This window comes from Loxodonta africana, chromosome 2, assembly GCF_030014295.1.
Source record: "Loxodonta africana isolate mLoxAfr1 chromosome 2, mLoxAfr1.hap2, whole genome shotgun sequence".
Taxonomy (NCBI): domain Eukaryota; kingdom Metazoa; phylum Chordata; class Mammalia; order Proboscidea; family Elephantidae; genus Loxodonta; species Loxodonta africana.
Window position 1 is genome coordinate 94,960,815 of NC_087343.1, and position 27,126 is coordinate 94,987,940.

General features: G+C 36.5%; 1 protein-coding gene across 12 annotated transcripts in view; it reads right to left on the reverse strand.

Moving 5' to 3' along the window:
- The window catches only part of MEF2C (myocyte enhancer factor 2C), a 155,267-nt gene that overhangs the window by 65,620 nt on the left and 62,521 nt on the right, over positions 1 to 27,126 (reverse strand). For all 12 annotated transcript variants that reach the window (XM_023545622.2, XM_023545621.2, XM_023545618.2 and 9 more), the window contains exon 3: positions 10,885 to 11,088. In XM_023545622.2, coding sequence (XP_023401390.1) covers positions 10,885 to 11,088 — 204 coding nt within the window. The remainder of the gene's footprint in view (positions 1 to 10,884; positions 11,089 to 27,126) is intronic.

Here is a 27,126-nt window from a genome sequence, read left to right on the forward strand (position 1 = left end):
GTTATAATGGGCTCTGACATTTTTTATAACCTGTAATCCTCAGTAATCCTCACACTAGCCCTCTGAAGAACACAGGGTAGACAATACTAACCCACAGGAGGAGCCAGAAGCCCAGTGAGGTTAGGGAATTTGCCCCAGGTTAGAGAATTAGTGTGGGACATTGCTATAACTCAAACTTAATTTCTAATCTCTATCTTTCCTCCGAATCTGTCATGTGTTTGAAGTTGCAATTCATAAACTTTACATGATGACATTTCATAACAATGCTTCAACAGCATTCTTTAGAAATATCACTATGCAGCTTTCTTTTCCCCCGCCCCACATGAAATTAATTCAGAACCACCACATTTAAGACAGACCCAAGCATAAAGCCCGTATGAAGATAAAATTCCTTACATATCTAATTAGGGAAACTCAGAAGAAATTGTGCGGACGCACGCTCTTTTCCTTTCAGTTGGAAAAGTTCAGAATCTACATAGCTTGTTTCTGTCTATTTCTTTACTACTTTTCTTTCCTGTCCCTGCCTCCATTTTCTCTTCTTCCTTACGGGAATTCCAGTCCCAGTGTTCCCTCCATCTTCTCGTCTTGCTCTGAAAAGTCACATTTACTTCAACAAATATTCTGTTCTTTGCAGTAAATACTGACGGAGTGACTCAGCTTTCCTGATTGGATTCTCTGTCTTGGCACAAGTCTGCTACACCATGGGCGTGCAATAATAGTGCTGCAGCAACAAAAGATACAATGGCCGTGTGCATCCTCTCCACACTACATGCCCTTTACTAGGTTGAGTCCATCAACCGCCATGCCAGTTACTTCAATAAACAATAGCACTAGGTTTACCAGTTTCACCATCTACAACAGTACTACTGTCCAAAGCAAGGATTTTTTTGAGGGCAGACATGTTCTATGCCTGCCCTGACCAATATGGTAGCCACTAGCTGCATCTGGCTACTGAACACTTGAAATGTGGCTAGTATGACTGAGAAACAAAGTTTTTAATTTTATTTAGTTTTAAATAATTTAAATAGCCACATGTGGCTAGTGGCTGCCTTATTAATTGGTACAGTTTTGTACCATTTCATCTGAAATCTGGGTATATTATCCAAAGAGGATTCACATAACAAATAGAACTGGGTATGTAATTGTCATATAATTTATTTACAAACGTGTACAATAATCTTGAAAGGAATTAGGCTTCTGGAACCAAAAAGCGACAGAGATTGGAGTTAGTTTCAGAGCAGTGGCTCATTCTCACTGTAACTGGGGCTTCAGTTTCCCTCTCTATGAAATGGTTTCCTTGAGGTCACAGGGAGGACATTTATTTATGACTAAGGTGGAATTTGTATGCTATTTTGGAAAAGAAGTGTCTAATTCAGAAATTCTATAATAGGAGTTACTATTATTAATTCAAACATCAGGCTTTTGGTGATAACGTTGTCTTAGATGTGAGGAAAAATATAGGTACTCATTGTACAGTTTACTGTTTACAGTGTTTCTTATCCTGAAATAGTAGCTCTAAATAGTTATTGAGTTTATTTACTAAAACATAAAGATAAGAGATTTAATTGATATGAAGAGGTTTTCAGAATCTAATTAACCTCCTAGCTAGTCATTAACTCTATGACCTTTAGAAATAATTGACAGAGAATTTTTTTTCCCTTATCTAAAACTTCCATCAGGTGACTAAATTTAAGAAATAACACAGAATACAGCAATTGCCTTTGAGACGTGAATGCATAGTATGAAAAACAGCTATCTGTAAAATGGGACATAAATATATTTCCAATAATAATATTCTTTCCACTTAATCTATTGTATGCCTATGCAGCATTTGCCTAATTACAATCTTTTTTAATGACCAAGTCCTACTAAGTCTTTTCCCAGAATGTCCTATGAATTATGTTGGCAATGAGGATCACAAGGAAAGGATAGCTGTCAGCACCCCTCCTCACCATGGTGGACATCCCTAAGCAATCACATCACAGTTCCCCAGCGAGTCTGGACATGGACTCATAGTCCTCCTCAACACGTGCTCCCAGCAGCCACTCCCTGGGATGGACACTCTCCAGGGAGGGAGCCAGGCCAGAAAAGGCAGTGCTCCTAGCAATCACATACCAAATTAGGTAATGATAGGCCTCTTTATAATCATATTTCCAAGGAAAACTAATGTTCTTGCTTTCAAGAATTAGTTTCACCAAATATCGGTTTAATGAATCTATTTTAATGGTATGATCCTAACCCTCAGTAAAACTACCAAGAAGAAATGCTCTAAGCTCCATGCTGAAGAAAATGATGTTCGGAAAAGGAAGCCAAGGTACTTGCTACTCAAAGTTTGGTTCACAGACCAGCAGCATCGGCTTCACCTGGTAGCTTGTTGGAAGTACAGACTCTCAGGCCTTATGCCATACGTACTGAATGAGAACAGTATCTTAGCAAGATTCCTAATGATTCAGACTAGTCCAGAGGTGGTTCATCGGAGACCCATGGATTCCTCCTAACAGATCGCAGTCAAAACACTAACAGGTTGCCTCGCTCCTCCCCAGGAATCAGTGTGTTTGGTCTGGAAATTCTTTAGTTTTCTACTAGTACTACAATCAATATCGCTATTTCATTTCCTGCATCTTTTTTAGTTTTTTTTTCTGACACAGCAACAGCCTTATTCATCTCTGGTTTACTTGAGTCTCATTTTTATTATTACTAGAACACGGATGATTTTAACAGAGAAAACTTTGTAAAATTTTTTTCTCCATACTATAACCATTATCGGCATGTTGTTAAAGTGAAGAAATGAATTTATCAGTTCATTACATATATATACACATATACACACATACATAATACACACACACACACATATATATATCTGTATTTACTGAATGTCTACAATGTGCCAGACATTGAGCCGGCAGCTGGAGTTACAGAGATGAATAAAACATTGTCACGGCCCTCAGGGACAGGAAAGAGACTTGTAATAAAAAAATACAAAGGAGTGAGGTAACTGAAATAATAAACACTCCTCTGATTAAAAGAGCCGTCATCTTTTATTCTGACTCTTGGCAGAACTCTGCAATCGTTCCTAGAACTTAACTTTTGAATATTTTACAGCTATATATTCACTAACCAATCCTGAGAAACTAAGACTGCTCTATTCTTGATATCTTATTTGATATGTTTTAAAGTGAAAGAATGTCACTTTTGCTTAGGGCCTATCAATGGCTAGAAGGCAATCTTTAGTGCAAATATGCTGCTTAACATCAAGTTCCACGTGCCCTGAAATCTGTTAACTACATTAAAAATTGACAATTATAATCCAGTCTAAATATTTTTCCCCTTCCACATCCAGATATTAGGGAAAAAACACATGAGAACTTTAGTTTGCTCTATTTCAAGAAGGTTCATGTAAATAATAGTGATAAAATGGTAATGATTAATACTGATAAAGAAGTCACATTACTGACAAAAAGGCTGTATTTTGAAACCTATTGTCTTCCCTGCTCCTACTGTTATTAAATAATTCTCTGTTGACGCTGTCTTAGCAGTAAAGCCTATAAGCCATTAGAACTGTGCAATGACAGATGAGAGGAAATTCAGTTTTACTGCCTTGTACATGCAGCTTAAGTAATCTAACATGCACATTTACTATTTGTTGAGCAGTGATTATTTTCTTAATAAATGAGATGTGAAGCAGCTTTTTATGTTTATAAAACATATGCAAATTAAGCGAGAACATTATTTTTAAAAAGGAATGGGTTTTCTAATTTGATATATAAAAATCCACTGTGGTATAGTTACGAGGAGTATGTATATATTTTTCAAAATTTGAGACTCATTTCTCCTTTTAGACTTTGGGCAATAAATAAAAATATGATTTACAGGTACTAGGAAAAGTCTTTTAAAGATATGTCAACAAAAATGAACATTAAAATACAGGAAAAACATTGAATTTTTTTTTAAACAAAATCCCTTTTTCACCCTTTTCCTTGGAGCCTAAACACTGAAGGTTTAAATCTTTATGGAGTATACAAATTCTTTGTTCATTTTTCAATACTACCCATTGAAAAATAATTATATACTTGGTTTAACGGAGGACAAGGAAGATTTACTAAGCCACTTGCAATAAGAACTGTTTTAATTATGCTTCACAATAAACCTAAGATTTTTATTCTACCTCAAGAATGCCCCTGCTTTTCTGGAAAAAACAGTTCACTAATTATAAAGCTAAATAGTGGCCCAATGTTGCCTCAAGAAAGTTTAAAATAGTAACGAGGAAGACCTATCATCTTTCCGTTCACAGCTTCAAATAAAAAACCAACAGACATTACCTAGATCACATGGTTAGTGCTCCCAGTCAGCTCTGACAACCTGCAAGTGCTTTCTGCCCAGACACCAAGTTTACCGACCGACTGCATGGTTATTGGTTTAGGGGTAAAACGTGCATTTAGTTTTATAAAACCCAAAAACCAAACTCATTGCTGTCAAGTCGATTCCGACTCATAGTGACCCTATAGGACGGAGTAGAACTGCCCCATAGAGCGCCTGGTGGATTCAAACCGCTGACCTTTTGGTTAGCAGCCACGGCTCTTAACCACTATACCACCAGGGTTTCCTTAGTTTTACAGTGAGTGTTTAAATTCATATTTGTCTCTCTCAAAGACAATGTTTATGATCTGCATTCTAAAATTACAAGACTACATAGTTTTTCACTTCTGAAATGCACTGCTCAAATTTTACATTAAAAAATTAATCTTGGTGTTAATTTGAGAACACAATTAGTTTAAATGTCTCTCTTCACGTTTCAATAATCTAGACCAGTGCAGTGTCACAGAATTTTCTGTGATGATCAACACACTTACATCAGCCCTGTTTAATTCGGTAGCCACTAGCTATATGTGGCTATTGAGCATTCAAAATGTGACTAGTGCCACTGAGGAACTGAGTTTTATATTTTGTTTAATTTTAACGTATTTAAATTTAAATGTGGCTACAGCCCACCATACTGGACAGCATAACCCATTGCCGTCAAGTTGATTCTGACTCATCGTGACCCTACAGAACAGAGCAGAACTGCTCCATAGGGTTTATTGGACAGCATTTTAGATCTGGATTATTTCAGTGCTTTAAAAAAATTTATCCGATTCTAATTGAACTGTTTCTTTGGAGCTATAAAGACATTTTTCTTACTTCAAATGAGTAGCATGTTATATGACAATCATTTGGTAATTTGTCTGTCTCTTCTATGTTTATTGTATCAATGCTTTGAGGGCCTGAACTCTCTAGACTTGTAAAACACTGGGGATATGATGGTGAACAAAACGTGCACAGTCCCTGCCTCCAGGAATTTAAAATCTATTGTGGGACAGGCAGTTGGGTAACAACTTCAGTGGTGTTCTGAGGGGAAAGTACACCTTATTATGGGTGTGATACAGGAAATGAACATAGGTTTATGGTAAGAGGAAAGTTCAAGGAAGACTTTGCAGAAGTATAGAGTGGGATCTGACTTGAATGAATGATAAGTGAAATCCAAGCATAAATCTAGTAAGAAAAGTTTCAGACAAAACCAACACAGAGAGCTTGGAGAGGTTAAGGAATACAAACATGTTACAGGCTAGACCAGGGGGATGGTGGTGTGTGGAGGGTTGATAAGAGGGAAACAGAAAAAGGTGAAGATGGAAAGAAAGAGAAATACAGGGGTCAGATCACACATGGCCTTGTGAACCATCTTAAGGATGGAGTATCCTAGAGGGGCCTTGTTAAATTTGTATCTCTAGTCATTCCATGGCATGTAGCACATAGCAGGAATTCAGTAAATGTTTGTTAAGTGAATACATTAAGGAATTCAACAAATGAGCAAACAAATAAGTGAATGTAGTTATACTTCTAAGAGAAATATCTGTGTATAATATATATCTATATATGCCCCATAGCTCCACTGCCATTGAGTCGATTTTGACTCATAGCGACCCTACAGGACAGAGAAGAACTGCCCCATAGGGTTTCTAAGGCTGTAAATCTTTACAGAAGCAGACTGTTACATCTTTCTCCCATGGAGTGGCTAGTGGGTTCAAACTACTGACTTTCCAATTAGCAGCTGAGCACTTAACCACTGTGCCACTAGGGCTCTTATACATCTATAAAAAATCCAAAACTAAAGCCATTGCCGTCAAGTCGATTCCTACTCATAGAGACCTTACAGGACAGAGTAGAACTGCTCCTTAGGGTTTCTAAGGAGTGGCTGGTGGATTCGAACTGCCAATCTTTTGGTGAGCAGCCAAGCTCTTAACCATTGTGCCACCACGGTTTCATATATCTATATAGCACCCATAAAACTAATGTTGCATATCTATGTAGTATAAAATTGAAGTCTATTAAATTGGTCTAAGCTCCACTGGTTGAAAGCTGAATAGTCACATTGTATATCTATCCTTGAAATTTGTGTGTAATACAGAGTTTATAAAGATGTCCAACTATACTATTGGCTATATTTGCTTTTCAATAAAAATTGCACTTACCAATTTTCACCAAACTATATAAGGGTAGTTAGTGTGTTGTTAACCCCCCATAGCACTGTGAAGCAATAAAGGTTACAAGTTATTTTAAGGCCTTTCCAGTCCTAATTTAGGCCTAGAATTTTGCTGAGACAACTGTTCTTAGTTGTGTCTAAATCTAAATAGGGTTCAGGTGACAACATAATTCATGTAGATATTACCTCTCAAACACAGATACATGCAATTCTTTCCATTCTTGTATCTTCAAAAAAAAAAAAAAGCCAACAATTCTCTATGGAATGAAAGGTTTCTTCCCCAGTAGTTCAACCCATGTTTGAATTTCCTGAGGAGCAGCGGAGGCCTTGTGTTTTATTACCCTCCCATGCTTAGTCACTTCACTTCAGCCCTACTGGAGGAGCAGCTCAATAGAATCTCTGAGTCACTGAGGGGTGAGAGGCCTCTTCCTGGCTGGGTGCTAAGTGACACTGCCATATGGGTTTTGTGGCTAAAGAGCATGTGCTGGATATGGCGGTAATCTGTCTGGGACCTCTGTTGCTCCAAAGATCACCTGGAAAGATCTGGCAGAACGCATGACCTGCTCGAATGAATGGTTGAGTTGTTTTGGCCTAGGCTACTATTAAGGTTACTGCTCCTTTGCCCTCCAATTGTATCCAAGCTGATGTCTGCATATGTTTTATAGCCTTACTAAGAATGCCTGTCTTCTTCTTTTTCAGAATCCCTTGCACAGTGCTGAGCACTGGGCAGCACTTGCTAAATAGCTGCTGAATGAAGGAATGGCCTGTAAGCATGTTCTGTGGGACTTGCATTCATTAGGTTGTCTTGACTGCGCAACAACCGCATCTCCTTCCAGGAATAGCGCCCAATATAAACTGTTAGGATAGGAAAGCAGCTAAAAGAACGAGGAGTGGAGCTAGACAATTGGAAGTAATGAGGGGGGCAGTTCATGAATGTTATCAAAATCCCCACTGAATTTCAACAGCCTCATAAACCAGCATTTTGAGTAAATACCAAGTATATATGTCACAGAGTTAAATACAATGGACTTTCTTCAAAAGAAGTGTTTTTAATACAATAACTTTTTGTTTGCTTTTTTTTTTAACTGAAGGATTAAAAATTTAACACATTTACTAAATCTGGCATATTTATATATTGTATCTAAACAGATATTCATGCAGCATTATAAAGTAATAATAATAAAAAAAACTATCTCAGTCTGTCTGTTAAGCCTTTGTGAGTCTTTGTGCCATTGTAACAGTAGTGCTAATTATCAAGCAAAGACATGATAATTATGCAGAGCTTTTTTTGCTAAAAGGAGGAATCTTTTTCAACACCCACGCGCCACACAATTTCCTATGACCCTGTAACATTACTCTGGTATGGCCCAGAAATTTGTATTTCAATCTCAATGTTGGGAATCTTATTATTTCTCACTTTCCCTCCCCACCTCCTTTTTTTCTTTCTTGTGAGTAAACTGTTTTTAGAAGGTTAGAGGAGAGGGGTAATGGTCCAAATGGGAAATATAAAACTAATGACCCTTCATGAAACATATTATGCTCCTCATTAAACTTACTCAGTTAAATGCATTCCATTAAATTAAAATAAATAGGATTTAAAATTTTACCCAGGAGTAGTAAACTACCTTAACTCTCAACTTGATGTTAGATCTAGGAACAGATTCCTCAAGTCCCTGACGTATCACAGGTTCTTAAGCTTCCAACACACTTTATCTCTTGGTGCTACAGAGTCTTACAAACTTCCTTGGCAAACCTATTTTAAATGCAACTTCCCACCCAGGTCCTCTCTTCTCCACCAAGTGACGATTTGCACTTTGAAAAATGCTCCAAGTGGGAGTGAGGTAAAATTTTATCAAGCTTGCTTCTTTATCATCTCTGTTATTATGAAAAAGTAGAAAGGTCAAATATGTGAACAAAGTGTGACTCAGGCAGTTGAACCAGGCAGACACACAATGTCTCAGACTTACAAAGTCTTATGTTCATCCAAAGAACTGAACTGTCGAGTCTCTAGATTTGGCCTAGAAGGCCAGGTGTCTTTTTCAGGGAGTCGGAAACTTTAATCTGTTGATGTCAAACTCAAGAAATCGAAGCTGCTGTTTTACTCTCTTTTACGGTATTGCTTTTTAGAGAATTATAATGTTCAGAAGGACTTTTAAATTAAACTCCTTTACTTTTGAGATGAGAAAAGTTAAGCCCAGCAAGGTAGTTAACTTGTCACATGGTATAATATTGCAAAACCAGGATCAAATGCAAGACCTCTGACTCTTAACCCAGGGCTCTTCTGACAGCTTCTATAAAAAAGTCTGACTTTCAGATACCCATCTGCCCAAGAAAATGAAGTCTCCTACAGTATATGGAGTTTTAAATTGGCCTTTAGGTCATATTAAAAGAGTTTGTGTACTCCCGAGAAAAGCCTTCAAAAGATGCATTTTCTAGAGTTTCAACTCCTTAAAGAAGAAAATTTCTTGTTTCACATATAAGGACTGGAACAGTTCAAGTTTAGTGACAAATTCCAACTCAAATTCTTTTGTTACTCTGAAGATTTATTGTAATGGTTTCCATACCGAGATGGAGCTTTGAATGCAGACTTGTTTTGTTTCTAGAATTAATGTTAAATATGTGTGAACACACACACAAAAGCACTATGCAGTCTGACAACTGACTAGTTATGTTCACCTTTACATACGTTTATGTATTTTTTTATGTTTATATGTGTACATGGATAAAATACCACCTGAAATATATGGCACGTAAATTTTATAAACACTCCTGAATTTCAAGATCAAGGCAAGCAGAGAATTTAATGAAAAGCTACCTAAAATGATGTGCAGCAATGCGAATCTGAAAGTATTTTAAGTACATACTACATTAGAGGTCTACCTACTATCATTTTAGTTTCTCTGAAACTATTTGCTTGGCTTTGTTAGGCAAAAATAAATTTGTCATCTCTACACTTTTGAAAAGCTTCCAAATAAAAGAAGAAAACTGAGAACTAGTTTTAGACAGGCAGAATGTGTAAAAGGAAGATGGATGTGGTTGGTAGATTAATTTGATCAGCATTAGTACTAGGTTTTTCTCATAGTATAGTGGCATGAAGGACTTGTACTCTGGCAAACTGGCCCTGAGTACATACTTTTGAAACATTTATTAATTTTCTTTTAATTCTAGGAAAGCAGGCACAATCTAGGAAACCTGCAGTAGCTAGATAAAACCAAAAACCAAACTTGTTGGCATTGAGTCCATTCCAACTCATAGTGACCCTACAGAACAGAGCAGAACTGCCCTATAGAGTTTCAAAGGAGCAGCTGGTGGACCTGAGCTGTTGACTTTTTGGCTAGCAGGTGACCTCTTAACCACTGGGCTATGAGGGCAGTAGCTAGATAAAAAAAGATAGGTGAGGAAAATAGGCAGATGGGAACAGTTCTCATTATACCTCTTCTTTTTCTGGTTTAGTATTCATTGCTTATAAAGGGTATTATATTGAAGCCCTGAGGGTGGAGTCAGAATTGACTCAATGGCAATGGGTTTTATAAGGCCATAGCATTTAGATCTAAAGATACATATTGGAAATGTTTAAGTTGTATCAACCAAAATCGTACGGCAATATCACTTGTGCTAACAAATCTTTAAAAAAAAAAAAATGAGTCTTACAATGAAGTTTATTTTTAGCACAATTAAACTATTTCAAATCTCACTTTATAAACATGAGCTAATACTGAAAAATTAATTTTCATCAGATTTCTGATTCCATGTGTACTAAGAGTTTTCACTGCTATAAAACATTTCTAGGAGAACAATTGTCTTTACTCTTCCAGCAGCAATGGGCTAGGAAGAATCAATCAGAAAGAAGAAGCATTAAGTGAAAAATTGAAGGGTAGGGTTTGGGTGAGCTCATATTTAAATATTTTTTTCTTTGACTATTTTGGAAAATTATTATTTAAATTAAAAAAAGTCATCAAAAGCAATCTAAAATATGGTTAGCTGTCCCCTACCCACAGTTCCCAACTATGGTGTCACACTGGTAGGCAATGATCACTCGTGAAGGATGAGGCAAGTAATTTGATACTGGTATTTGAATTCCATCAAGGACCAGATTCAATGTTCTCCCAATTATAATATCACTCTAATTTGCATTTTGAGGGGGACAGAAAAGCACGGAGTTGGGGTGGAGGAACAGCTGGGGTGATAACCCTTATATATCTGTGGGAATATGAACATCATATGAAAAGGAAGGTACGTATGTGGGTACATGTGCCTGCATGCGTGATTGCATGCGTGCATATGTGTGTGCGTGTGTGGTGGGGGAGGCCCAAACACCAGATAGCTCTGCTGGAGCTCGGGGCTCACCAAGCTTGCCCTCTCACCTCCACGATGTCTGAATTTGTCCGGCTCTCGTGCGGCTCGTTGTACTCCGTGTACTTGAGCAGCACCTTGTCCATGTCGGTGCTGGCGTACTGGAACAGCTTGTTGGTGCTGTTGAAGATGATCAGTGCAATCTCACAGTCACACAGCACGCTCAGCTCATAAGCCTTCTTCATCAACCCAAATTTCCTCTTTGTAAATGTCACCTGGAAAAAAGAAAGCACGCGTTTTTTGTTAAGGGCTAAAAAAAAAAAAAAAGATCACACACGCAATTTTTTACAGTACTTTTTTTCTTTGTAAAACAATGACTTGCAGTTGTCAGAGCCCTTGGGCACTAACACATTTGGAAGGAAAGCAAATAAATCTAAAACTAACTTCTCCTTAGAATTTGAAAATGTGTGATTTCTAGTTTTTGCCAAATGCGAAACCGTAAATGCAAGATTTCAGGTAGGGCATTTTAATGAAGATTACCAGGAAACTGTTCATGTTTCCTTCAGCAATTTTAGATTAAAAAAAAAATTTAATTTCTGCATGGTTAACATCGTTCCCAATTATGAGTCTGGAGCTTGTTTTTTGACGGCTTGAGGACTGGACATGGCATTATGAACTTAACATTTTAGGTCTATGCTCTAAAGGAATCTTAAAATTGTTTAGTCTCAGGCCATTTAATTGAAAACACTTGAAGGGATATGACTGTGCTCTCAGACAATGTTGTGTTCTGTTTTCTAGAAATCCAGCAGGGTGTTGGGAAGTACTTTAGCCATAATACTGTTAGGGTTTTGGCTTCATTCTTCTGTGTATCTTTTGTCCTCTCCCAGGCCAAAAACTATATTGTTAACATTGACCTTTTCTCTTTTTAATCTAATCTGTTACCAAGTCCCATAATTCCTTCCCTCAAAATGTTTCTCAGGTTCAAACTTTCCTTATGCTTCCCAGGCAGCTCTATCATTCAGGCCCTTATCACTTCATTCTTGGACAGCCTAGCAGCTTCCTGTCCCAGCTGATCTCCCTGCCTGGAATCACCCCCTCCTCTATTCATCCCAGTCTTCAAAACCCCACTCTTCTACTGCCTTTCTCCTAATGAGCAGTCTACAATGGCTCCCTTTCTGTAGTTTTGAACACATCCTACCTACCAATCCTACCAATGCAGAAATATATTTCTCATTTAAACCTTCTGTTGGTTAAATTCGGAGCCCTGATGGCACAGTGGTTAAGAGCTACAGCTGCTAACCAAAAGGCAAAAGGTAGGCAGGTTAAATCCAGCAGCTGCTCCTTGGAAACCCTATGGGACAGTTCTACTCTGTCCAATAGGGTCACTATGAGTTGGAATCGACTCAGTGGCAATGGGTTTGGGTTGGTTACACTTCAGCCCCACTCTAGTCTGCTCACCAAAAAGTCATGAACATTCTTAATTAGAAGACTTTAAACAACAACCCAGCGTTTCCTAATAGGTCTTCCATAGAATACCATTCGTATAAAATCTGTCTCTACCATGAGGGCACCTGAGATTTTATTTTGCTTACTGGTGCATTTTATTTTGCCCCAGTGCCTAGAAGGAGACACATATGGGCACACAGTAAAGGCTATGGCTTAAAAAACTGAATAATGGAAAATTGTTAAGTGAAATTTTTAAAAACATAAAATTGATGTATGTTAGTTATATAAAATTATGCAATACTTTTCCTCACGATATATATGAGTAACTCAAATATAATTTTTAAAGAGATAAGCATGTACTTAATAATATTACAGTTAAGTGATTGCCACACCTTTCTCCTGCAGAGTGGCTGGTAGGGTTTGAACCCAGACCTTTCAGTTTGTAGCTGAACACTTAACCACTGTGCCACCAGGGCTAGTCATGAGGAATTCACTTTACCTGAGTTTGAGTTTTCATTCATAAAACAGAGCTAACACCTACTCTCAGTATTAGCCTAAGGACTATGAAATAATGTCTGTACTACATCAAGCACAGGGGTTAAAGTAGATGTTCAATAAATCACAGTTCCCTTCCCTATCTTAGCTGACTAACAGAAAAAGAACTAAAAAAATATATCTGTCCTGGTGACTTGAAGAGTCTATCGATTAAGGGTATTTGAAGTTGTTACTGTTGTTGATAGAAAGATAATGCTGAGCTGTGGAATCCTCAAGGATCACTCTTTAAACAATATCGCATTTAGATAGTTACCAATCTAAATCAGCTAGTCAATATCCACTCAGACATGTTATTTTACACTTCAACTTGGGCAGTTTTTCTTTGTAATAATTGCCAACGTCTCACCTTCTGTTTTACGTTCACTGATGGTCTTATTAAAGTGGTTCTGATAAAGTACAGCTAATATTTTGTTTTCATATCTGAGTGCATATTTGATTTTTGTATCATACTACTTTAGAAACTTAAAATTTTGGTTCATTCAAGTGAGTCATGATTGATATTAAAGATGATCTAAATAAAGATTATCTTTTTTGGAATGTATAAAGAAGTGTAATAATTAATTACATAGATCTATATGTCATTTAGTATAACTTTTAGATGCAATTTAGTCATGTAAATATACCTGCACATTGGTATTTTATTCAGTGAAATAGGTCACAGAATACATTCAATACAGAAGGCATTAACCCAAAATACTTTCATATATCTAAAACCACTCTTAATCAGACTTCATGACCACAAACTGTAGGTGGAATGTCTCAATACAGCATGGTTTCTGTTGTACTCAAACCTCAGAATTTAGCACGTTACAACACTCACCATCAAAGTACATTTCTGTGCAGAAGTATCATTAAAGCCACTATTTGTGTTTACTTTCAGATGCTCCTCACCTTTTGTGTAACCAAACAGGCTGCTGGATAATGCATACTTATTTGATAATACCCATCAAAAATAAAATAAAATAAACCAGTGCATGTAGCTTCTTTTCATTAAAACTACAAACTGAAATGATGACTGTATTAAAGCATTTAAGGAAAATCTTCAAAATCTACTCTTAATTGCTCTAAATTTAATTCTGTATTGTGTTCATATTCTTCATAGCATACTCAAAATGTATTTTATAATGCTTTTTCTCATTGTTCATCGTTAGATAAAATTGTTTTTTAAGCATTAAGCTTTCTAAAGAGACCTGGGATGTGACTCTTTGTTTAAAATATGCCACTCAATGACAAAGATTGCAATTCAGAGCTTTTAGACTTAAATATAATAACGCAATGATTACATTTTTTCATAACTTGACAATAGTCTGTAATGGGGACAAGTCCATATTTCAGTTCCAATAACATATTTTGAACCATAGGTAAGATTAAAAACTGTTTTTACAGTAGTTAGGTGGAGCCACGCATGCTCTTTTTCAGTATTTACATCAATCAAAGTGCATCAAGAAGAGAATAAAGTCAATATTATTTAAGTGGGCACTATAACCTGACATTTAGTTTTCAGAATCAAAGACTTTTAATATGTGATATACATGTGGAAAGCAAAATTACTGTGTAAACACTGACCATTTTATGTTATTACTTTGCTTCTTAAATCTTTAAACAGCTCCAAATAAAATAATGAGGTTGTATTAAGACGTTTTCCTGCTAATTTTTTTAGTAGCCCTGAATTTTAAATTCTAGCATTAAAGGACAGGCGTCACCCATCTTCTGTTGACAACTGCTCTAGGACTTATAAGGTATGAGTCAGAAATTGAAATAAGAGTTTGAAATGGAGAGATGGTACATTCATTAAATACAGCTACGAACAATTCAGCTTTAAAGGCATTGGGATAATCTCTTCATGAAAATTTAAAAAATAATTAAATCAATATTTACTGAGCATTTTATACATACTAAACATTGTATTAAGCAACATTTATTGAGCATTCCCTATGTCAGATATTTGTGCTAGGTGTTGTGGCTTTCATTACATGTATATCTTTCTTGTCCATGTCTCTTCTTCATGGATGGAGAAAAGGAGTTACTTAATTCCCTAATGCTTAAAAAAAAATTGCTTTCTTTGAAACTAAATTATTTGGCCAATCTAGTTACATTTCAGTATTACCTAACGACCTGAAATTGTATTTTTATCTAGAGTTGAATGAATTCACTTATTGCTTTTTTGACCAACTCTTTCTCTAGATTAAGTGAGAAAAATAATATTAGATTCATCCAGTCAAGATAAATATGAAATGAAACCTACCATACTGGTTATTTCTATCTAGGACTTGGTGAAAGCTGACTGTGGTACCATGACCATCCCTCTTCCCATCTGGCCCCTGGCAGGCTCGCATCATGCTGCAAGGATTAAATGCTAACTTCTTCTATCAAGCTTTTATTCTCAGATTCAGATAAAATTCATCGCTCCCTCTATGTAGTCCTATAGCATTTTTTACAAGCCTTAATTATGAGACTTATTCTAATATTACAGAGTTGGTTGTTCATGAGTTGCCCTCTCCTGCTGGCTGAGTTCCCAGTAGATCCCACCTAAGGCCTCATTAGACTCTGACCAGTGGACAAATAATGAACCTTCACTGAATGAATGGATTAGAGAATGGAAATACTCTATTTTATAATGTCTCAATATAATTTTCTGCTAAAACTAGACATTTTTTTTAACTTGCCTTTTTGATAATTTAATCTCTGAAAAATAAGAGATTCTGAACTCATTCTCTCTTTTTAAACTAAAAAGTTGAACATATTAGCAATACTGAGAAGGGGTAATCATACCATCCTGGAATTTGTAACAGAGAAGCAAAGAGAAAGTCTGAAGAGAAATGTGCATGTATATAAGCTCTAGCTTTCAGGGAAAAAAATATTTCAGAAAGTTCAGAGAAAAGAGTGGTCTTTATTCCTTGACTGGATGACTCACCATGAAGGATGGAAAAGTCTGAAGATAAAAAATTAATTTTATAATCACAGGATACAGAGAGAAAGGGGAGGATTTAAAGAGTTCGAGATGACTGCATTTGTTGAGCAAAAAATGATTGAACTTTCAGATGAGTTCAGATTTTCAAAGAACATATGAAATCCTCACACTCAATATTATGTATCTGAGACTGACTAGTACAATTTGGAGTCCTGGTGGCGCAATGGTTAAGAGCTTGGCTGCTAATCAAAAGGTCAGCAGTTCAAATCCACCAGCTGTTCCTTAGAAATCCTATAGGGCAGTTCTACTCTGTCCTATAGGGCCGCTCTGAGTCAGAATCAACTCAACGGCAATGGGATTTTTTTTGGGTACAATTCAGATGATTTAAACATAGCTGAAGAACTATGCTTAATGAGAGCGAATTAACCGATCAGCATTAAGTTTAAGGGACAATTTCTTGTAAAGTGCCAAGGAGTTCAATACCCTTCCTTGTTCTAAGCAACACTTTCATTATTGACTTAGATAAAGATACAGAAAGTATGCTTATCATATTCACATACAACATAACTTTGGGTGATAGAGGAAACCTAATAGATAGTAGTACCCATATTCATAGCTCCCACGTCAGGCTAGAAAGCAGATCACAACTACCAAGATGAAACAAGCAGAGCTAATTTTACAGTCTGCATTCATATTAAAAGCATAACAATAACCAAACAATTACAAAGCCTCAGGCTGAAGGCAAATTAGTGCAGTAGATGATTTGTGGAAAAAGAATCTAAAGTTATAGTGTTTCCTAATGGGAAGTAGACATCCTATTAATCTATTTGTTAAAACCATCTCTGGTACTGTATTCCGTTCTGAGAGCTAGATCTTAAGAAGGCACTGACAAAGTCAGAAAGGCAAACAGGTTGACACAGGGCTTGGAGAACAATTTTTCATGAGGAACTTCTGAGGGAATCTGGAACATTTAACCCAGAAAAAGTACACTTAAAAGTTAAACTCCAAACGCTTTCAAACGTTTGACGAATTGTGGTCATGTGAAGAGGTGGATGAGTTATTCTATGTTGCGCCACAGAGCAGAATTAGAAAGCATTGTTGCAAACCAAACAAGGTTCAAAATAGAGGGAAACCAAGTGATGGGAACTCTGTAAGAGTGGCCCTATTTCACAAAGCAGGAAGCAGCTCATTCCTGGACCTGTTCAAGTAGAGCTACGTATCCAGGAAGGCACAGAAGGTGTTCCAGAGTCAAGCAAGAAGTCAGCCTAGAGATTTTTAAAAGATTTATTGCAGTTTTCAGGTGTCGAGATTCTATGCCTAGGTAGCAAAGATTTTTAGGTAAAGAGGTAGGTAAGAGTGAATGGTAATATGGTTTAAAACAATATCAGCGTCTGCAGTTTCACACTATACAACCTGTCTTATATTTTGTTTACTCGTTCCCATAAACAGGTTAGCATCATAACGTCTAATCTTCATATTCTAAGAAACAAAATGGAATATGCAAGTTCCATTTCTTTTTGTAGAATAGAAGAGATGCAAAAGGTTGTAAAGAATTTGAGTAGAAAACATTAAATGATACACAGTGACGAAAATGCACAGGAAAATAATAGTCCAGACTGCTAAGGTAGAAAACTCATGATTAAAATATTTTAAAAGAAATAGCATAGATGCATCATTACTCGGCAGTGTGGTGTAGAAGCAAAAACTTCGGAATTGAAAATCAAGCCTGGGATCTGCCAATTATAAGCTATGAGCCCTTAGGTAAATTGCTTAAACTTACCTGAACCCCAGTTTCCTCACCTGCAAAATGGATGTAGTAATAGATATCTTATAGAGTTGAATGAGAATTAAACTAAGGGACCCGATACAAGTGTAAGTGACTTGTTGACTGTGAAATTCTGAGAGATAAGTAGTATCTTTTCTCTGATGCGCCAAGCTCAGTCATTTCTTGTTATATACTGTAAAGACTGCTCTGCTAGGACCTGTCAAAGTGCGTTGCATTATTTACCCATGTCTGACGAGTTTCTCTACACTAGACCCTGGGCTTTCCTTGAAAGCAGGGGCTATCTAACCTGAAGTCCAAGAACAATACTTGGGCGAATGTTTGTTGAAAGAAGGGATAGATGGATGGAGGAAAGATCCATTTTTTGGAACCCAAAATAAATAGCTGAAAATAAATTTCTTTGTAGCTCAGGCTATCCTAATAGAAAGTTTGCTACTGAGAGAGAAAAAATTCACACAGCTGCTTTTTTTTTTTTTTTGTCATTTTTAATTTACAGTAAAACCTTATATTTCATAAAGTTGAGCAAGAGCAAAACTGGACTAGCTCAGTTTTGCTCCTGTGTGCATGGGCATGTTTGTTAGTGAAACTGGAGCATATCATATTTCTTACAATTCTGTTTTTAGATAAGTGTTGACTTTATTTGGTAACTTTTTCTTTCAAAGAAGTTCAAAGACTTTATAAGTTATCTTGCCATGTTTGACGGTATCTCTTTGAAGTTAGTGTTTAGCACAGTTTATCATCCCCATTTCTCAGATGAATACTATAAACAAAGACATGAATTGCCTTATCCAAGGTCACAAAACTAGTCCCTGGCTGAACAATAAACAGAATACATAGATAACTATGCATTTCATGGGCTGGAGTTAAGCACAATATGTATTCAATCAGCTGTTTATGGAGCAATCGACCTGCACTGTAGCTTGTAATGCGCCATTAAGAATTGACAGAATGCTCTGGGGACACTGAGCTTCTGTTAAAAGTGATCGTATAATCTGGGGACAAATAAGGGTGATGGTTGAACAACACGATGAACATGTCTAGCGTCACTGAAGTACACGTGAAGACTGCTGAAATGACAAGTGTTGTGACATATGTATTTACCACAATAAAAGAACCATCAGAAAGTCTGATGAGGACAGAGTAGTGTATTTTAATTAATGTAAGGATAGCTTCCTACTAGGTTCAAGTAACAAAATAATATCAAAATTGAGAAGAAGTTAGCTTCTAGGTTCCAACCAAAATCCAACACTACTTTTGTGTGGACTCTGTTGCCAACTGTGCCCTCAGACACTTGAGCCATTCCTGCTAGAGCCAGTAAGAACCACATGTGTGCACCAGTGGGCACAGACTAGTTCTATATTTATGGATGTTTGTTTAAATTTAACAAAATGAGAAGTATTTTGGTTAGGAGCAAATACAGGTCTGCTTACATCCAGCATAAAAAAGGTGGGCCTACGATTTACACACAGGCAATGTAAATAGCAAGTTCTAAAAACAGAGGACCAGTCCTGTATCATTTCCTAAAGGGCAGGGAAATTAGTTTGACTACTGTGTAACGAAAAGGGCATTTCATAAGGAGTCTCCACTGCACACACATCCCTCCTCCATTCGCCCCTCCCAGTCCCGGCCCCATTCATAAAGTCACCTCAGAAGAACTTTACTGCTTTATGAACTGTGGGAGTTCTTGCACCTTACAGGAAAGAGTTCTGAATAAATGAGAAAAAGAACCTTTAGAAATAGCGGCTACCCACATTTATAAGAATAATTTAGGCCTACCCCCAAATGGCTTCAGATGCAAAAGGGAACTGTTTCCCTATCACTAAGGAAAGCAATGATAATTCTTTCTATGGATCCCAAATACTTCTTTCCAGCAACTGAGATAATGTTGATCTTACCTTAATTGAACCTTAGTCTGCTTGGTGAGTGGGGGAACATTTTAGCCATTTTCTTAAAACTCATAAAGTAATAATATTTTTTTTTGTTTTAGAGTGTGTTTGGGACGAATCTAGCCAGCTAATTCTAATTTCAAAGTTCTGAAATTTTATCTTTTTTTTTTTTACAAACGGTATCACGATCAATATAACCCTCATTCTACGAAAATATTTTAGATCCCCTCCTTCTCGTGGCCAACCTAGTTTGGGAACTGAATGACTAATGAGTGACAAGATGAGCAGTTAGTAGACACAAATGCACTCTGTAATCCATGAGCTCCAAGGTCTTCCTATGTGTTTAAAGGGTTAGGGATGGAGTCAAGCGTCTGCAAGGACAATCTCTAATTGGAAAAAAAAAAAAAGGAAATGCCCTGTTAAATGCTTTTTTTCTTCCTCTGTCTTGTTCCTGACAGTAAGTAATGGTACAACTGTTCTAAAGTATTCCTCTTCAATTTTATTTTGTTTAATTCAGCCTGTCATTAAAAGGCTTGTGAGCTTTAGGCTTGATGATTACTCTTGGTGGGAGGAAGCAATGCCACTGCAGACTTGTGTTCTAGACAAGCGCCCCTTTATACAATGACGGGGCCTGCCATCATAAATGAAAGGCTCTTTAAAGACCAGTGAGGGACTCTTTTAAGCAGACTGCTACCATGTGCTTGTAACCCTCCAGCATAACTCGAGAGGATGAGACAGCAGTGTGTTCTGCTGCAAAGAGGACTATTGTCCTCGTTAGCCTCAAGCAAACTGAGCCGTGTTTCACTGAAATGTAGGAGCATTTCCAAAGAGCAGGGTTTTCAAGCAGTAGTTCCTAAAATTCTGAACATGATAAAAGGATTAAAATAAAAGGCTTAGAGTTTGGGATTTAGAATTCTCTTCATCCCTCACCCTAAATCAACACCCCAGATCCCTAAATAAAATGTTAAATCTCATGCATCACACACTATTTTTAGGAAAAACAAACAAACAATAAACACTGGGTTAGCTCACAATTGAATAAATTAATGAATATTAATAAACTCGGGTGTTTATTAACAAGCTCACAGAATCTGGGTTTTGAAATTTTTGACAGCTGACTTCGGATACATTTGTCTACATGCGGAAAGGGAAGAAGGATGATGTAAACTATTAGCTTTATCAGAATTTAAGAGATTTTATTTTAACCTGTCTTTAAGCTGAGAAATATTTTGGAGTTTAAGAAGAGACGACTATAACATAATATGCTTCTAATTTTTTATAATGTGCTGCACAGGTCTGCTTGGTTTGTTAAAGGGATAACTTACATCCTAAGTCCAGTCAGTTACAGAGCCATGAAATAAATCTCTCTGTTCCTCCACAGTTCATAAACATAAAATATATAATTTGAATCCGGGATGAAGCAAAATAGACTAAGATTTTGGGGGCAAAAACATGTTTACTATTTCAACAAAGCCAAAATGTACCTAAGGTAAAGGTCAAAGAATACTTCATTCCCTGCTGAGCAAATGCGCAGGAAGCACATTTGTCTACGTTTCCTGTCATAACAGGAAGAGTGTAACTTCTTCCTTTCCACAATGGCTTCAGTTTTACCTCCTAACTCCAATATTTTCTCCCTCAGGGCCTTCCAAATCAATCCTTGCAAGACAGAAGGCAGGAGGCTGTCTCTGTTGCAGTTTCCAAACAGTTACATTTGTTGAAATGTTATTTAAATGTTAGTGATTTCTGAAGCTAAACTGTTCCAATTTAAAATTAAATGTCAAACTTCCAAACATTCAGATTGGTTCTCTTATTCCTATTAATGGTCCAACATATTAAAAAAAAAAACCCCACAAATATATACCATATATTATAGAATTTGAATTTATTTGAGCTTAATTATGTTATTTATTTTTGTGCCAACACCATTATTCTCGGAATAAAAATATTTCCAAATTGTCTTCAATAAGAGTACCCTAGGATATAAACTTTAAAAATACTTTCATCATAACAATTTTTGAAGAAAATGAGCTCATTTTAAAAGAATAAATTATAAAGTTAAAGGAAATCAAGAATGAAAAGAACATGGCTTTTGAGACAATTAGCAACATGTTCTTTAATTTACAGTTTGGAAGAAACCTTTGGGTTTCTTCTCTTGGTTTATGTGGTCTATTTATAATGTTAATATTTTTAGTGTTGGTTTCCCAGTCATACAATGTCACACATAGTTTGTGCATTTGCAAAGCAGAAGGTGACTTGTAGCAAACCAAATGGTGTATGCATGCATTCACAGACATGAAAGGGGTCATTCAATGCTCCCCTTTGCTTGAAATATAATAAATAAAAGTGTCAGAATTTTTTTTGTAGTCAGACTTTGAAATAGAAACTATAGCAGAGACACAAATCAGGAATGCAACAACAAAAAAACTCGAAGCCCTGAAGTTCAAGGAAGAGCTTATTTTTTAAATAGATAAAACAGTGACAGAGTTGTACAGAGTTATCCTTTTCCTTGTGAAAATTTTGGTCTCTTGGATTTCCTACCAAAGGAAAGCTAATGAATGAGTGTGATGGCAGTTGGGACAATACCTTTCTAGCAGTAAAGAAACAGATGTAGCTGACATAAATATATGATGGCACATGGTGTACAGAATATACAGTAAGTGTGTGGTGTACTATTGGTAGGATTCATCTACCAATAGTTGGGAGACCATTTGTGAATTGTTTTCAAGTTGCTAGGTAAGGAGCAGAAATGAATGGTCTGATGTCATAACTGTTAAATATACATCTGAACACTCCGGCTACTGCTTTCTTTGATCTGGAAACTCACAAGAGTTTACCTTATGCCACTTCTTTCCTTCTGGTTTTCTTTTCCAATCTCTTCAATCACCAGTAATTCCAGTTGTTTGAATAAGAACTCCCCATTGTGATTTTAAGATTAACGAAAGAATGATTTAACTTACATGCACGGGGAACCTTTAAACAGGTGTCCACATTATCCACCAATATACCCTACAACTCAATTATAGGATGTGCTATGTCCTACTATATTACCATAAAAAAATACACCCTAATTTTATTTGTATAAAATCGGTTTAATAAAAAATTTAATGTAAGTTTAAAGGAGGCAGTCAGATGTTAAGTTATGATACTAAAAAAATGGCATAATAATCACCATTATGAGGTATGTGGAAACTTATTTTAGATTTAGAGATAGAAAAATCAATGCTTTTATGCTGATTAAACTTTTTATTCACTTGATCTGAAACAAGGTTCCAGATACCCCTTGACTAGTGTGGATAACTCTTCTATAGTAGTTAAAATGAAATTTCCTATCAAATAATATATGTTTGTTTGAATTGCAGACAAACAACCAATGAGGCTGGAATTCTGTTTGTGGAGATGGCAAAAGACATGCATTTTGATACTGGGACTGGATCACTGTTTTCATAACTCATGGTTCAGATTTCATCACAAAGTTATTTTCTTGAAGCAATTAATTTGTATTTCTAAATTATCTTGTATGCCTAACTGGGCAAATCTGCTGCAAAAGGCCTCTTGAAAATGTTAAAAAGTGAAGATGTCATTCTGAGGTCTAAGGTGCACCTGACCCAAGCCATGGTATTTTCAATTGCCTCATAAGCATGTAAAAGCTGGACAATGAATAAGGAAGATGGAAGAAGAACTGATGTCTCTTAATTACGGTGCTGGTGAAGAACACTGAATATACCACAGACTGTCAGAAGAACGAACAAGTCGATCTTGGAAGAAGTACACAGCCAGAATACTCCTTAGAAGCAAGGATGGCGAAACTTCATCTCATGTACTTTGGACATGTTATCAGGAGGGACCAGTTCCTGGAGGAGGACATCATGCTTGCTAGAGGGTCAGCAAAAAAGGGGAAGACCCTCAACAAAATAGACTGACACAGTGGCTGCAATGATGCACTCAAACATAGCAAGGATTGTGAGGATGGCACAGGACTGGGTAGTGTTCCGTTCTGTTGTACATAGGGTCGCTGTGAGTCGGAACCGACTTGAAGAAGGCACCTGACAACAACAACAACATGTATATCTAAATTATTTAGCATTTAAAAAGCAAATACATCTCAATTCCAACATATTTTATCTTCAGTTATTAGGAGTAAATCCCAAATTTAGAGCTGAAATTAACTCTTTTATCTGCTTATATTCTGCATATCGCTTTGAGGAAAATTCCATTAACGTTCTAGCTAAAATTCTAGGAAGAGGCTAAAACAGTGCATAACAAGAGATAGGAAGGAGTACAGCTTTTTTTTTTTTTAAACAGTGTCATGGAGGGAATCAATATATCTCTTTTTATTTTTTTTTAGTTTAGTTCAGAAAATACTAGATTTTGTTTAAAGACATCAATATGCAGAAGCTGTTTTGTTTTTCCTAGCCCATTTAAAATAATCTATAAGTCATGTAAAGAAACTGAGATAGGGATGTAACACAAGAATAAAAATCAGGAAATTTAACAGTAATGAATTTTGAATTTCTTCTGGCCATGAGGGAATTCTTCTATTAACAGGAGATTGTTGTTAATTGTCTTCAATTTGTGCTCCAGTTACTGCACTGATAATTGCATGAAATTTTGTTTTCTGGCAAAAACTATTAGTGTTCCAGTTCTGACGGAAGCAAAGGACTCAAGGCATTTAAAAACCTTTCTTGCTTTACTTACTATATTTTAGATCCTGTGTTATTTAGCAAGTATTTTTTTCTTATAATTAATTAAATGCTTAATGTCTTTACACAGCAAGTCACACAAACTAATTTTTAGTTTATGTCTCTTGTCCTTTTCAAAGTAGGAAAACTGAAAATTTTAAATACAAACACACAAATAAACTGGCTTAGGCTAAGCGTGCCTAATTTTTCTATTTCTTTTTAATTGAAACAACAGATATAACCGATTTCTAAGTATATCCTGTTTGTGAAAGCAGTCATAAAAGAACAAAACGAGGCGAAATCAACTTGATGGCAACAGTTTTGGGTTTTTTTTTTTTTTGGTTATCCTTTCATAGCACTTTGGTATTTCATTTTTAATAAATTTTTGATACACTTTTGCATATTCCATGTCTGTTTTACCCTACTAGATCAAGTGTTCACAACTATGGCCCACAGGCAAACTCCAGCCCATCCCAATTACAAATATGGTTGTTTCATGAGCGTAATTTAAAAAATGGTACTATATGAAAGAGGGTAAGATTACAGTTACTTAAATGGTGAAAGTATTTAAAGGGTAAAAACAAAAAACTCAGATGGAGAGATTGAAATAGTAGCATTAGAAGAGACTGGAGGCCATATGTGGTAAAAATGGTGATTAGTTCGAAGTAACTTGGTCAGTGATATAAATTTGAAAATAAGTTCCCAAACCAAAGAATTTAGAAATTTCCTTCTTCCCACCCTTGACATGAGCTCTTGGTCTGCAAATGTCCTGTGGGATCTTTTCTTCCTGTCCACAAACCATCCTTGGCCATCAGCTGGCTCTTGTTGTGGTATGGTTCTCTAGCCCCGCTGTTAGCTTCTGAAAGATCCTTTATGCTCCCGCTCTACTCTGTTCCACTCCTCCATCCATTTCCCCACACCCTTTCAAGGTAAAATCCTCTTGAAATGAAGGATCAGGTACCATTTTTCAGTGTGCTACGTACTGCAGGAGTTGCTTTAATGGAAATTATATTAAATACAACAGCTAATGGTTCAAAGTACAGGATTCTCAATGGGAACAGTTAATAAGTAAAGGTATTGAGGACTTAGTACGTGCTAGGCACTTTGCATTTATCAACTCACTCAATTATCTCAATGACCTAATGAGGTCGGTACTATTTTTAAACCCTCAATTCTACCCATGAAGGAACTGAGGTTCAGAAGAGTTAAGTAACTGGCTGGAGGTCATATAGTCAGTAAGTGGCAAAACTGGTACCAGAATCAGGTTTATGTCATTCTAAAAACCACGCTCTTAGCTATTGGATGCAACATAATTCAGAAAAGCATGGGCTTATTTTTCTGAAAGATTTGGGCTCAAATCTTGGCCAGTTTCTAGGATTAATTGTATGACCTTGGGCCGGTTACTTAGAACTTAAGAGGACCTTCAAAGCGTTGCCAAGACTTGGGACCTGTCTACTCTCTAATCTCTTCTCTCATCTAAGGTCAGACACCAGTCTTGAATCCCACTGGCCTTCCTTTAACTGCTCAGCCAAGCTCGTTCCTATCTGAAGGATCTTTGCAAATACTATCCCCTCTGGTATGCTGTTACCTGCCAACTCTGACTCATCTTTTACCTCTCGACTTAAACAACATTCCCTTATAGAGGCCTTTCTCTGATCCTCAATTTAAATAAGTCACCTCTTGTTATTCTTTCATAAAAGGTCCCTTGGTGGTGCAAATGGTTTGCGTTTGACTACTAACCTAGTGGTTGGTAGTCTGAACTCACCCAGTGGCACCACAGGACAAAGTCCTGGTGATCTGCTTCCATAAAGACTGTAGTCTGGCACCATGGAATAAAGGCCTGGTGATTTGCTTCCATAAAGATTACAGCCAAGGAAACCCTATGGAACAGTTCTACTCTGTAACATATAGGGTTGCCATGAGGTAAAACTGCCTTGAGAAATGGGTGTGGGGTTATTTTTTGGTTATCCTTCCAAGGCACTTTTATATTTTCATTTATAAGCATGTATGAACAAATTTTTGATACACATTGGCATATTCCATGTCTCTTTTATCCCGTTAGATTGGGTGCTCACAACTATGGGTCACAGGCAACATCCAGCCCATCCCATTTTTGTCAATAACATGTTATTGGAACACAGCTACTCTCATTCATTTACATATTGTCCATAGCTACTTGCACACTGTAATGACAGAGCTGAATAGTTGTGACCCAGATTGTATGACTAGAAATGCCAGAAATATTTTCTATCTGAGCTTTTACAAAAGAGGTTTGCTGGCCCCTTTAGTAGACTATAAGAATTGAACACTTAACATTAGGCACATCATAAAAAAAATCTAGTAATATTTGTTGGTTTAATAAATTACTTAGCTTTAAAATGGGATTAATAAGGATTACGTAGAAATATACATATATAGTTCTTGGCACATAATTGGTAGATGTTCAATAAATGTAACTATTTTTATTTAGTTATCTGGAAAATTTCCATAACACCGAAGTTGGCAATTCATAATTTCGATTATTTTTAGACACTAGCTTAAGAAAGACATCTTCTTTTCACATTAGAAATTGAGACACAGTGTTTATAAACTTGGTAACTCTAAAAAAATTTAAAAATAAGTTGTTGGTTTATATCCTCTCCTAAATTATTTTACATATACAATAAAAAACCAAACCAATCCAAATCCGTTGCCATCAAGTCAATTCCTATTCATAGCGACCCTATAGGACAGAGTAGAACGGCCCCATAGGATCTCCAAGGAACAGCTGGTGGATTCAAACGGCTGACCTTTTGGTTAGCAGCCAAGCTCTTAACCGCCGCGCAAACTTTAGCTGTTCCAGACTTCCATTATTAAAGAGAGTCAACGCAAAGGCAAAATTCAAATTAAACAGGTAGCCACTCTTATTCAATAATTTCATTTCTTAATTATAAACAACTATTTACACAAGCTCTTTAATATTTCATTTCACACTGTAGGTCTGCATTTCTCATTCCGGTAAAAACATCCTGTTCTGTGTATAGCCAAATAAACACCTGCAATGGCAGAGCAGT